The sequence below is a fragment of the Sinocyclocheilus anshuiensis genome, unplaced genomic scaffold, assembly GCF_001515605.1.
Source record: "Sinocyclocheilus anshuiensis isolate Anshui unplaced genomic scaffold, SAMN03320099.WGS_v1.1 scaffold117, whole genome shotgun sequence".
NCBI classification, from domain to species: Eukaryota; Metazoa; Chordata; class Actinopteri; order Cypriniformes; family Cyprinidae; genus Sinocyclocheilus; species Sinocyclocheilus anshuiensis.
Window position 1 is genome coordinate 703,912 of NW_015536624.1, and position 14,810 is coordinate 718,721.

At 33.5% G+C, this 14,810-nt stretch overlaps 1 protein-coding gene across 1 annotated transcript in view; it reads left to right on the forward strand.

Moving 5' to 3' along the window:
• The window catches only part of LOC107704840 (netrin receptor UNC5C-like), an 89,788-nt gene extending 76,978 nt beyond the window's left edge, over window positions 1-12,810 (forward strand). The window contains exons 15-17 of the mRNA XM_016507865.1: window positions 224-424; window positions 8,400-8,578; window positions 11,931-12,810. Of these exons, the coding sequence (XP_016363351.1) occupies window positions 224-424; window positions 8,400-8,578; window positions 11,931-12,096 (546 nt within the window). The 3' untranslated portion in view covers window positions 12,097-12,810. The remainder of the gene's footprint in view (window positions 1-223; window positions 425-8,399; window positions 8,579-11,930) is intronic.
• Window positions 12,811-14,810: the final 2,000 nt, after the last annotated feature.

The window sequence follows — 14,810 nt, forward strand, 5'->3', positions numbered from 1 at the left end:
TACAATTAAATTTAATATAAAGTAATTTAATATTACTTCATTTTTAATATTTGTAATAATTGTTCATTATTTTATTTAAATTTTAATGATTAAGTAATTTAATATAACATTTAATATAAGATGATTTAATGCTATTTAACTTATTATTATTATTATTATTATTATTATTATTATGAATTCTGAACAGACGTCAGGTAAAGTGTCTGTCTGTGTGTCCGTGCAGGAGCTGTCTTTCTCTCAGGTGTGGAGTGGATCGGTGCGTCGGCTGCATTGCTCCTTTACTCTGGAGCGTCAGAGCGGGTTGCATTGCTCCTTTGCCCTGGAGCGTCAGAGCGTGAGTGTGTGCGAGCTGTGCTGCAAGCTGTGCATCAGACAAGTGGAGGGAGAAGGTCAGATCTTCCAGCTCTACACCACCCTGAGCGAGGTACAGTAACGCGCTCTCTCTCGCTCTCTGCTGTCCCACTCAGACGTTTTTAGATGCTTGATATTTGCTCAGAATGAAAACACACACTCGTCTTTAAAGCTGTGATGCCTCAATCTCTCTCGCAGGTAATGAATTCCTTCCGTGAATTTACTTCCAAGCTTACTTTGCTAGCTTGTTGCAGTGCATTCTGGAATAGGGTGACCAGACGTCCCCGTAGAGCAGGTTCAAAAATACATTGCAAAAAAGCCAGACCATACAGTAACCCGCTGGTCATCGGAGCAATCGTGTAGTGATTACTTTTACCAACAGAGGGCGCTGCGAGCTACACTGTTGACTTGGTCGTGCACCAATACTTGACGAACGTAACCTGGATGAGAGTAGAGCGCTATTATCATCAATTATCAAAAGATTCACATTAGCCGTGTTTCCATCCAAAGTTGCGAATTTAACTTATGAGCAAAATTGAAATATTGCATAAAACATTTGCGAATAAGCACCGTTTCCATCCAACGAGTCAAAGAGAACAAAATCGTCACTTCCTGGTAGAACTGGCGCTAGGCTATATATCACTATGAAAAGTAGGAGAAACCCCTGAATATAATAATTTTAAATAATAATAAATTACTTGCACCTCAGAGCGAGCAGACGAAAAAAAATAAATGCGGTCAGTGCTTTCGGAGGTGGATGCTGCTGTTTGGGAACGCAGTTGTGTAACAGTTCTGGGGGGCAATTATATAGAAATACATTGATGACAGAATTTGCTCGGAAATTTTCTAAATGACCATACCATTTCAGATGCTGAGGAACGAGATTGGTCCACTGGTTAGGTTTTGCCGTCCCATAGCGCAGTCACATGACTTTTTTAATGCGCATGGAGGAATTTACTCGGCAAAAGCGTTTCCATCTCCTTTTATTCGCATTAACCCTTTTTCGCACAATTCAAAAAATGTTTTTGCGAATTAAGGGATTTTTATTCAAAATTTGCCGTTTCCATCATTCATTTCTGATGCGATACTTCAAAATGTGCATAAAAACAAGGTGATGGAAACAGCTATTGTTATGCTTTTAAGCCAGTAACATTAACTATTTATGTTAAATTAAAATAATGTTTGTATGTGCTTTACAACAGGGCTTGAATAGGGTGCAGGAATGTTGTGTTGACAATTTTTTAAGTTTAAGTTTTTAAATACAATAGTACACTATGAGACAAATAGTAACTATAGCAAATAGCTACAGATCAAAACAGTATTATAACAAAATTATGACTTTACAAAAACACATTACAAAAATAAAATTATGAATGTGAGAACATATGATAAATAAAATTGTACTTAACAAATATTTGTACATTTTTTACAGTATTTAACATTTTCATTTTCATAAACTGAGTATACACTAATTGCAACTTTCCAAATGTTGTTTTATGTTTATACTTTTGGAAATGTATCTTTACTATTCCTAATTATGCTTATTATTATGCTTCTTAGGCTCATTTTGAAAATAAAAATGCAACATAGTTATTTCGCCTAATTAAAGCTAGTAAGATAGGATAGTGAGAGTAATTTCCTAGCACACACACACACACACACACACACACACACAAAGTTACTAAAGTTGTCATCTGTTTGGGAAAATTAATACATTAAATACAGTTACAAACAGGAAATGTTAAAAATATGTTTAATTTTGATATAATATTTTGTTATTGTATAAAATTTTTTGAACTGCTTGCTATTGACCATGATTACTATTAACTATTTTCATAGTGTGATTTTTGGTGAATTGTATTAAAACTAGATCAAAATCAAAACTGAAACAATCATAACAATCCAACTAAACATCATCATAATTATATTAATAGAATAGGGAACCCACAACATTTAAAAAACATTACAGATATATTCACCCTGCTTTTTTGTTCAAAGAACAAAAAAGATCAAAGAGAGAGAGAGAGAGAGAGAGAGAGATTTCAATGATATTTTGACCACTCAAATAGAAATATCCCTGGTTTCAGTTTCAGAAATCTGGTCAACTTCTGGGATAGAATTCTGGGATACTATCTAGTTAAGCAGCTCACTAGGGTTTGTAACGGCTCCGTGCTCTCCATCAGCTGTCTTCCTTCAGTTCCCATGCGCTTGCGTCTCTGGAGAAGAGGCTGTTCAAGAGCTTCAGCTACTCTTAACACCCTCACACGACTGTCTATACATCACAAAGGGTTTTCACAGAGCCGCTGTGTTTTTCTCTCTCCGCTGCTCCTGGGCTTTAATCAATGTGTCTAATTAAGAACAGCACAGATTCGTTAACATTATAGATGGATGCGTTGCAATGAATTGAGTCCTTCTGGGCTGCGAAGCGCCTCTGTCTGACTGATGTTCGGCCTCTTCAGGGACTGTTTTCAGTCATTTCATACTGGTAAAAATAGATTGAGTGCATTTATTGATCAAAGATGCTCATTTTGATACACTTGTGCAACAATGTTTAAAGGGGTGGTTGACTGGTTTTTTTCTAGGCTTGATTGTGTTTATGGGATGCAGTCTAACGTGTTAATGCCTCATTTTTTTTTAAAAAGCGCATTATTTTTCACATAATTTACCTTTATTCCACACCGCTCTGTCCCTTCTCTGAGAAATGCGCTGATGATTTCCTGCTTTTATGAAGCCCCTCCCTCAGAAATACGCAATGGGTTCAGATTGGTCAGCTAGCCCAGTGTGTTGTGATTCACTAAACCGCCTCTAGTGCGCGTTCAGAAACGTCACGCCCCCTCACCTCAGAATGTGCTCCGGTTGTATTGTAAACAATGGCGTCGTCAATATTGCTTATCAGTTTGAGCCCGATTGAGACCCAGAGAATATTAGTGAAGAGGATCTGTGCAAGCACACGGCTCAATACAGGACATTTCAGAATGGTATGTTTTTTTGTTTGTTGTTGTCTCATACTTTTAGATACACTGTTATTTGTAAATGCTACTGCTTATGTTAGCCTCTGATATATGGTTTTATAGCTGTAATACAGCAGAATACATGATTGCATTGTAACATTTTTGTAACAGTAAGAAGTGTTTGCCAGCAAGTATTTCTCGCTACCATGGCAACCGTGTGCGCTTCTTGTAGCTATGTGAAAAATGTCTGTCTGTCTCAGGTGTGCCTCACACGTCCTGAAAAGTGAAGCTGCGGGCTCTTTGATCGCCCCCTGGTGGCTGGCTGCAGTACAGGTCATAAACCCCGCCCTCTCCATGTAAACGAATGGGACTTGAGTCAAAATAAAAAAATAAATTACACTTCCAATAGAATTTTCCGAAAGATGGTTTTTGGTCATTTAAGGTAGTTGTTATCATGCTGATATATGTTAAATTGTTCATTTTTGTAATAAGTTTGATTTTAGCTAGTAATTTGATGCTATAAAAACGGGGCGTGTCGTTATGGTTGATTGGATCTACGGGAGTTTGGGCGGGACTTTGATTCTGCGGCTCCACCTCACGACACTACTGCGCAGACTCTGGCTCCAAATGAATCTCTACTACTATCATTGATGGAGCTGTGACAAGATGATGATCTGAGAGAGAGAGAGATGCAGAGCGTGTGCAGAGCAGGGTACTCGAGGAACAGGATTAATAACCGCTGCTTTAGAACATTGATTTTGAAACTTGTGAATCCATTAGAATCGTTAGAAGACAGAATCGTGATTCATATATGAATATATTTTTGCGTGCACCTCGAGTTTTGATGGCATGGCAACAACTCTTCCTCTTCTCTAAAGCAGATGGGGTTTATGTAAATCTCGGGGTTTGTGATGTCACCAACCCGGGATGTGGCTCGTTGTAATCCCTACCAGCCATTTTTGTAGGCATTAAACTGCCATCATTTTAAAAGGCTAATATCTCCGTTTGCATTGAACTTTCAGCGTCATAACTTTGCAGATATTGTTTATGCTCAAACAGCAATATTCAGGGTTCGTACGGGTGCTTGAAATCCTTGAAAATGCTTGAATTTTAACGTAGAGTTTTCAAGGTGTGAAAAGTGCTTGAATTTTGGATAAAGTGCTTGAAACTGCTTGAAATTGCAATTGCATTGGTTTTATAATAATTTGCTTTATTACTGAATAACGTTAGTTCACTTTCTAGACAAAATGCTTTTTGCATAAAACGAAGAAACAGCTCGGCTCGACTCGCGCGTGTGGCTATAGTGTGATCTGTCTGTCTTTATTGACGCGCGCCCTCTTATGGAGCGGAGCGGGAGATAAAACATGTCAGGAGGTTGCTGCTTCAGTCAGCGTTGGCTTGAAAACGACAAATACATATTATGGTTAAAATAATGTAAAGTCTCTTGTAAAGTCTGCTTTTTTATGGGAGAGTCTGCGCTTTCAAGCCGTGTAAAAGGTAAGCAAAAATGCCCATGGTCAGTTAAACTACATGTTAAAGACTGTCGCGATTAAAGTGAAATAATAAAATTAACATTTCAAAGTCGAAATGCAGTGCGGGTGTTTTTATAATAATGCATCTCTGAAGTGAACCGACTGCCTTGAGAGAAGTTTCAATGGCATTATCATTTCATCTCACCGACGTACAGCATAATGTCTGATAAAGTAGTGTTTGTGAGCCAGCGCTGCTTTGTGTGCAGCCGTTACCGGGGAAACAGCTGTATTCATGCAGTTCCAAAAGCGCCTCCTAGTGGCAGACAGAACATCACATTTTAGCCTTTAAGCTATTTTTAAAGGGGTCATATGATGCGATTTCAAGTTTTCCTTTCTCTTTGGAGTGTTACAAGCTGACTGTGCATAGATAAGATCCCTGAAGTTGCAAAGACTAAAGTAAGCATGTCAACATATTCTGTTACACCAAATACACAAAATAATTTCTTTCTTCTTTAAAAAAACATCATATGACCCCTTTAAGAAAAAAAGAAAAGAAAACAGATGAGTCAAAAGTGTAAAGAATATTTTTAATTTAAAGCACACACATCTTACTGTCTAAATTTGTTTTTTTTAGATTTTTGAAGGCACATTAGCTCTTTGTTCGGAACAAAAACAGCAGACAGGCTTATTGAAAATGCAAATTCATCCTCTGAAAATTCTTTATACTTTTGACTCGTTCCTTCTTTGTTTTTTTAAAAACATATTTTTAAGGCTGAGGTTTGTCAATGTTTTTTGGTTTGTCACTTTATACAACTCTTTCTATTTGTGAAAACCTGTATTTGAACTGCAAATCCTGTTTATTGAAGTCATTTTATGGTTTAAAATGTTACAATAGATATTGTCCTTGAATTTGGAAAAGGTGTAAGAACCCAGAACATTACGCACTAACTAACGTTAAAAAAGTGAAATCGCAATCAACCACCCCTTTAAATGAGGAAGATTCTGTGGAGCGTTGGTTTTCATCAGATGGTTTTGTATGTTGTAGCTTTGCACATAATTTTGTGATCATTTTCAGGAGAAATTAAAGTTGTATAATAATAATAATAATAATAATTAAATAGAATTTTAAAACCTGGTTTCAGTATTCTAGTTGTCTTATGTCATTTCCATCCGTGGCTTTTCTTATTTCATCTAACCGTTCAAAAGTTTGGGGATTTTTAAAGTATTTTTCTTTTAAAGTTTTTCACAGTGTTATTTCTGTATTATTTTTACACTATTGTAGCATTTCTTAATATTTTGAAATTGTTATTATATATTTTTTTATTTAAAGTTAAGTTTAGTAATATTGTTTTATATTTCTATTTAGCTTTCTTTTTTTCAGTTTTAGTTTTAACAATTTAATAACTTTCATTTATTTTATTTTAGTTACTTGCCAAGGCAACATTTTTCATTTTCATAGTATTTATACTTTATTTAAGCTTTATTTTAATTAATGAAAATGATTTTAATATTTAATTATTATCATAGTTAACAATACATTAACAATACTGGTACTAAGTGTTGAGGGTGATTAGGGTGGTTTTAAGTTTTTTTTAGTTTTTTTATTTAGTTTCAACATTACTAAAACAAAATTTTAGTCATGTTGTTTTGTGCTTTTACTCAAAAATACAGTAAAAACTGTAATATTGTGAAATATTATTACAATTTCAAATAGCTGTTTTCTATTGTAATATATTTAAAAATGTAATTTATTTTTGTGATTCAAAATTGAATTTTCAGCATCATTACTCCAGTCTTCAGTGTCACATGATCCTTCAGAAATCATTCTAATATGCTGATTTGCTGCTCAAGAAAAATTTCTTATCATATTTTTATTAATATTTTTGCGAAAACCATGATACATATTTTTTTTGTTCAGGATTCTTTAACAGCATTTATTTGAAATGTAATCTTTTGTAACATTTTTAATGTCTTTACTGTCACTTTTGATCAATTTAATGCATTGTTTCAATGTTGTGATTTGGTTGCATTTTAGTGGGAATTTTAATCTTCTGTGTCAATCAAATGCAAAGCAGCTGCGCATCCTTCACATCCTCCGCTTCTGTTCTTATGGATGTACAAAAGCAGATGCTTTTATTTGGTGCTGTTGCTTTTTACGAATAATATCATCAACGAGAGTGATTTAATTAAACCGCCTCCTCAACACACACGCACTCACACACGATTGAGATTGCAGCTTGGATTTGAATGCATTGGAAATGTCAGTCGATATTATTTCCAAGAAGCAGAGTGTATCTCCAGCAGGGAAACAGCCTTGATTCGGTGAGAACATTTCTAAATGCCAAAAGAGCAGTGGAGCTCAGCGGGAGACTGAGACGCATGATGCTGTTTATACATATGAAGATACATATGAGCAGCTTCAAAATGAAGAAACACATGTTTAGACGTTAGACGTGTGTTAGTGATCAGAAGAACTATGTGTAATTAGTCTCCGTTTATTATTGTTTTTTAAGAAACTTACGTCAAAGTAATGAGCAAACACTCACCATCATGTGATTCTAATTGCATTTACATTTTAAATGTCTATTTTAAATAAAGAACACTTATATTTCATCTATAGCGTTCTGAGTGATTGCTAAGGTGATAGGGGATATTGTTTTGTGCTTTTGTCATTTCTATTTAACTTTAAAGGGGGCCTATTATGCCTCTTTTTACAATATGTAGTATATACAAGATGCAAGACGTCTGTGAAGTTTTAGCTCAAAATACCTCACAGATCATTTATTATTCCATGCTAAAAATTCCATTTTTTAACAGAAGGAAAAACATGCCAGTTTTGTGCATGTATCTTTAAATGCAAATGAGCTGCTGTACCCCGCCCCCTTCCAGGAGAGTCTTTACAGCCCGTGCCTTGCATACGCCACCAAAACGAAACGTCTGTTTGCTTTAGATAAGCATGTTTATTGTGCTCACGTTACATTGCAGTTCGTCGTCATCATAAAAGTGTATTATTTGCACGCGTTTTAAAGCCGCATCAGTTTAAACGTCTGATATATGGTGTTCTGAGCGCGAGTACTAATTTAAGTTCTCTTTCGCGTCTTATTGCGCTTAAACTGTTAAGTACACAGAAGACAAAAACAGTCAGTTATGTCTGTGAACGTAAACAGCTTGATAAGAAATCGCATGTAAATATTTGATCTGCATGACAGAAGGGTAATATTCAGTACCTGCTGCTGTCTGTGCTGTTAATATGAATCAAACAACAAAACAAACAGCACTCACTGCACTTGACTGAATAACTTCAAGTAGTTTTAAGAATGAATTTCTTAATTGCTGAGTTTAAATGCTCTAACGAGGACATAAACATGGCAGACTGAGTACAGCTTACTCAGGGGAGGAGCTAAGCTAATAAAGCAAAGATCGTTACCAGTCGTGGGCGGGGCTTGTTCCAAAGTGACATCACTTTGGAGTACATTCCTGAATGGCTCATTTTGAGACACCATTTCTGATTTATGGGGATTATGGGGGATTTTTGCCAATATAGGGTGGTTGTGTACATTCACTTCAGACACATAATTAAGATTAAATAAACAAACGTATGATGGAGTGTATGTGTTTTCTGCAGGACGTCCAGAGCATCGACACGTCTCTGATGGATCCAGGCAGCAGTATCACGGTTCTTGCGGGTCCGAGCGCGTTCAGGATCCCGGTCAGCATCAGAAGTAAACTGTGCAGCAGCCTGGACGTCCCGCACACACGCGGAAACGACTGGAGAATACTGGCACACAAACTCAACCTGGACAGGTGACGTTCACACACATCAACACTGTATGTGCATGCATTCTCACTTCGTTTCCATGAAGTTTGTAAATAATTAAATGCCATTAAGATTTTTTAAGTCTCTTCTGCTCACCAAGGTTGCATTTATTTGATCAAAAATACGGTAAAAACAGCAATAATGTAAAATATTATTACAATTTTCTGTTTAATATTTTCTATTTGAATATTTGAATATTCCTGTGATGCAAAGCTGAATTTTCAGCATCATTACTCCAGTTTTCAGTGTCACGTGATCCTTCAGAAACCATTTTAATATGCTGATTTGCTGCTTAAGATACATTTCTGATTATTATGAAAACAGTTGTGCTGCTTAATAATGCATCCTTGATAAATAAAAGTATGTTTTTTAAAGAAAATAATATTATGGATTTTTTTCTAATGTAACATTACTTTATAAAATATTAATTTTGTGCTGAAAAGTTTTTAATTACTAAATTGAATTGAACGTGAAAGTCTAGCTTACATTTTTATGTACATGCTAAAAAATTCAAAAAGTGAAATATAATATCTAGTCCCATTTCAAGTTCATAAAATATATATGTTTTAGTAATATTGTTTTATATTTCTATGAAGCTTTCAATTTCTTTTTTTTTATTTCATCGCGGTTTTAATAATTTTAGTACTTGACATTAAATCTGTTTTATTTCAGTTAGTATTTTTAATTAATTTTTTTATTTTTTTTATTTTTGCTAAACATTTCTGATTATTATGAAAACAGTTGTGCTGCTTAATAATGCATCCTTGCTAAATAAGTGTTTGTTTTTTAAAGAAAATAATATGGCTTTTTTTCTCATTTTACTTAATTTGTTTTTATTTTACTTCATAAAATATTAATTTTGTGCTGAAAAGTTTTTAATGACTAAATTGAATTGAACGTGAAAGTCTAGCTTACATTTTTTGTATACATGCTAAAAAATTCAAAAAGTGAAATATAATATCTAGTCCCATTTCAAGTTCATAAAATAAAATATATTATATATGTTTTAGTAATATTGTTTTATATTTCTATGTAGCTTTCATTTATTTTTTTTATTTCATTGTGGTTTTAATAATTTTAGTATTTCAGCTTAAAGCTGTTTTATTTCAGTTAGGCAACATTTTTAATTTAATTATTTTTTTTTTTTTTTATTTTATTTTAGCTTTATTTCAATTAATGAAAATTATTTTTGACAGCATAGATTTTTACGAATATAATATAATATAATATATCACCATAAAATAAGTAATTTTCATCTGTCATTATAGGTCAACATTTTAGCGCATCCCTAGTGTGAGCGTTTGTTTATCATCAATGAGCTGAGACTGCAGTGTAGTTTTTATTTTAAAAGCGATAGAAGAGAAACTAATGTGCTCTAAATGTATCTCATGGGGGAGTTTGAAGACAATTAACGGGGGAAAAACAGCAGGAGAGCAAGAGAGAAATTTCCTATTGTTCTTTTCGCTCTGCCTGGAGAATACGAAGAGATATATTCACTCTCTCGAACATCAACTTTTCAAAATAGCAGCGTTTCTGTGCGCCTCCGCAATCCACGTAATTAGAGGAAAAGGCAAAAAAAGCACAGGACCCCTATGGTTTGAGTTCTTGTTGAGGTGTTACTGCAGGACGCTTTTAGAACGAGAGATCTGATTTCAAACGAGAGAGTTTAGGATAGAGAGCTCACTGTTCACCTGAGGACCAGCAGGCATGAAAGAGGCAGAAGACAAGAGAGTTCAAGTTCACAGAGGACAGGAAGTAGAGAGATAAAGCAAGGAGGATCCTGGGAAAAAAGAAGATGTTAAAAGTGAAAAGACAGGCTGTGAAAGTTCTTCATCAGTCATAGTGTGCAGATCTCCAGACCTTCTGCTGGAGACCGTGGAGAGCTTCTCCGTTCATCTGTAGGACTGACTGATGTTATACACCTTGTGATGTGGAAGTGTGTCAAGCTGCTGACGTTTTGCTGTACATACAGTGCATGTGAGAATGATGGGAAAACATGAAGTAACGCAAAGATGCAAAGAAAGCGTCACGAGGGGTGTCACACCTTACAGAAATATAGAATTCAATTGTAGACAGGCATGAATACTGGCTGTTTTCTTATTGAATAATGTAATCAAAGTAATTGCAATTATTTAATATTTACTGAGAACATCGGTAAATCATTACATTGCATTACAAGATCATTACATTGTTGTGGCTGATGAGTAAATCCTTCAATTCACATAAAACACTTTCTGGTTTTTAGCCTATATGGCGTTTCAAAGCAAAGAAATTACGACAGACATAATAATAACATTCTTAATTTTGATTATTATTTTATTATTATTATTATTAGTGTTATTATTGCTATTAATATATATGGACTTCCAAAGCAAAGAAATGAAGACAGACATAAATATTGGTGTAGTAATTTTACTGTTGTTATATAAAATAAACAAATAATAACAACAACAACAACATTCTTCATTTTTATTGTTATTTTATTATTATTACTATTACTTCATTTTGTTATATCAATTATTATTATTGTTGTTGTTGTTAAATACTTGTCTTTTATTTACACTGTAATAGTATTTTTGCAGTAGTAGATTTAGATTTAATTTTTATTATTTAAATATTATTACAACTGTATTATTTGAAATAAAAATAATGTTTTGAATAATACTTACTATTACTATAAATCAAAAATATTTTGAATAATAATAACAATAATAATTACTATTATTGTTGTTTGTTTTTACTGTGGAATATGAGTATTTGTATTGATTTATTATTGTTTTTATTTAACTAAAATAATACTATGAATAATAATAGAAGTAACAACTAATAATAATAATAAGTATTATTATTAAATACGCTTTATTTACTGTGCAATAGTAATATATTTTTTATTATTATTTAATGTTTAAATAATACTTTTTTTTAATAATAATAGCCGTAATAACCGATACCAATATTAAGTATTTTTATTAGGAGTACAACAGTTTTTTTTTATCTTTTGCTGATCACATATTTGTTCAAATGTTTTTAGAATTTTTTTTTATTTCCATGTCACCGATAAGCCTATCACACTTTTATTGCATTATTATTAAAGAAATAATCTCACAAATATAATACATTAAATTTACATTAATATTTAGGAATAATCTGATCTGCTGGTTTGTGCCCAAGTTCCAAATGAAAAGTGAAAACATTCAAATCAGATTATGCAAAAAAATAAAAAATAAAACATTGCCACATTAAAATAGCATAAAAATGTTGAATTTCCAACACAAATAAGTATATGGTGATATATTGTGGTCCTACACCACTGAGTGTTTCCTCTCACCTGCCCTGCAGGTATCTCAACTACTTTGCGACTAAGACGAGTCCGACCGGAGTGATTCTGGATCTCTGGGAAGCTCAACACTTCCCGACCGGAAACCTCAACCAGCTTGCCACCGTCTTGGAGGAGATGGGTCGCCATGACAACAGCATCGCCACCGCCATGGCCAAGGAACAGTGACCCTCACATCGATGACGATGTCCAGCTCAAGTTGTGTTGCCACTCCATCAAAAACCAAGACACTGTGCACGGCATCTTATTCAGTTTCTTGGAAACGTGCTCCGCTGCCGTCAGTGGATGTGGATGCCACCAGTTTGGGGTCAAAGGTGAAGCAGGAACAGGGTCGAGACGCTTCAGGCTCAACCAGTTTGCACGACAGCAGAAATCTCCCACTGTATCATCCTCTAGTCATGGTTTTTACTGAATTTTGTGGTGCCATCTAGTGGTTGCAGAAACAACAAACGCTCATGTAATATCATATTTTGAGACATGAATACAGTATTTAGTGCGAGTACCTTAAAGTGGCCTTTAAAATCCAGTTACCGTTCAGATGCGATTTGAATTGTATTATTTTTGTAACGCAGGTACAGTAAATATGTTTGTTTGTTGAACAAAAGTACACGTGAGCACTTGCCAGGGATCGGAGAATCATGTCAGATGTTGTTTTTTGATTTTCTGGAATGCAATGTTTCATCACGCTGTAATAATGATGATCTTTCACTCGTTCTGCATGGGCCGTTTGTTTTGTGCATCATCAGTGTTTCACGTCTCGCTCTATCAGACGCTTTACTTTAACAAGAGCACACTTACCCCTCAACAAAACTTACCATGGTGACTACAGTTTCTGCTAAAATGTGATGGAAACTACAGTTATTGTTACTACTTTTTCTTTAAGTGAAGGCTAATACCAAGTTATTGTAGTAAGGTTAATAACCACTGCTGCCAAAATAAAAGCTCTATGGTTTAACGTTTGAAAGCCAAGAAATTAAGGCAGACGTAAATATTGACATTGTCATTTTTTCCCTTTGTTCCATAAATAATAATAATTATTATTATTATTATTATTTAATATGCAGTATTATTGCAATATAGTAATAATATTGCAATATTGATTTGTTTTATTTAAATCATTAAAATATTTTTTATATTGTAATATATAATCATAATAATTCCTATTAGTTGTTGTTGTTATTATTCAAAATGTAATTTTTGTTATTATTTAAATATAATAATAATAATATTTTAAATAATAATAATTTATTATAATGAAAATAAATGATTATAATAAATAATAATAATACGTTATTGTTATTAAAATTTGTTTTTATTTTATTTAAATAATAGTATTAACTGGTTTTTATTTCAAATGATTGCTTTATTTACTGTGTGTAGATAAAGTTGTTATTGTGCATTATTTTCAAAAGAGTAAATTTATCACTTATGAAAACGTAACATGGTGACTAAAGTTTCTGCAAAAACGTGATGGATACGACAGTTATTGTTACTACTGGAATATTGTAATGAATTAATCTACTTCTTTCAGAATCCTTCATTTGACGTTTATGACAGTGAGCGGCTGTAGGTTTATTGTAGTAATCATAACTGTAGTAAGTTTCAAGAGTTGTTTTAGGGGTTAACCAGTGTCCAGTGACAGCTTATTCTTCTGTCCGGACTCAAAGTCAGAATACTGTACAATACCACACGATCACAGCCAGTCAGAACATATGATATGTGTCATATAAAGATGTGCTGGTTTCCCAGTGATATGACACAGAATGAGAAACTAAGCAACCAAAAAATGTCCTTAGTTGATGGTTAGGGCAAAAACTCTGAGGCTTTGCTCTTCCTATCAACACTGCCGGTCCGGTGGAATACATTTATCTGGCAAATATTAAAGATGTCACTCCTGTGTGACCCTTCATCCACACACTTACACTAGAAATAAGATCTCTCAATCACATGAAAGATGTCAGACATTTGATAGATATCCAAATACATGAATGAAAAATTTATATGGAATATGTTTGCTTGAGTTTATCTGGTCATATTTACATGCACACGAACTTCTTGTGACATTTAGGAAAGTAATGTCCTGGGGAAAAGAGGGCTTGTTGATGTCAGCAGAAAGGAAAGTGAGAAAGTGATTATATTCTGATGGAAACTTTGAGAATTTTCGCTGATGAATCATTCACTATACTGTGGAAGCCCATTTCTGCCACGTAAGAAATTAAAATCATGCAGTGGAAAATCATAAATATGACATAAAAAGTGATAATTTTTAAATAAAAAGTCAAACTTGTCAAACTAATTGTGACAAGCATTTGAAAATATGGCCTAAAAAGTCAAAATTATTAGATAGAAAGTCATAATTGAATGCGTGATTTTTGGTATAGTTTACTTTTTAAACCTCCTGATATAAACTTTTTTTGTCATAATTTTCTGTCATGTCATATTTGGACATAGTTTCTCATATTTTTTGCTCATATTTTTGTTTCTCAATTTACTTGTGATCATGTTGACTCAATTTTGACGTCATTATTTATAATGTTTTGCCAATTAAAATTTTTCATAATTTACTTTTTAATCTTATAATTTTGATGTTTTGCCATTTTCAATTTGTCAATTTTGACTTTGTCATAATGACTTGGCATCTCATTTTTGACTTGTGATAACTTTGACTTTTTGTCATTTTTACTTTGCCATCTTGTAAATTGGAATTTTTTTCATAATTTCGACTTTGTCAGTCTACTTCCTTTAGTATCTCATCATTTATAACTTAAAGGGGTCATATGATGCTATTTTAAAGATCATTATTTTGTGTATTTGGTGTAACAGAATATGTTGACATGCTTTAATGTTAAAAAAACACATTCTTTTTCAAATACTGTACATTA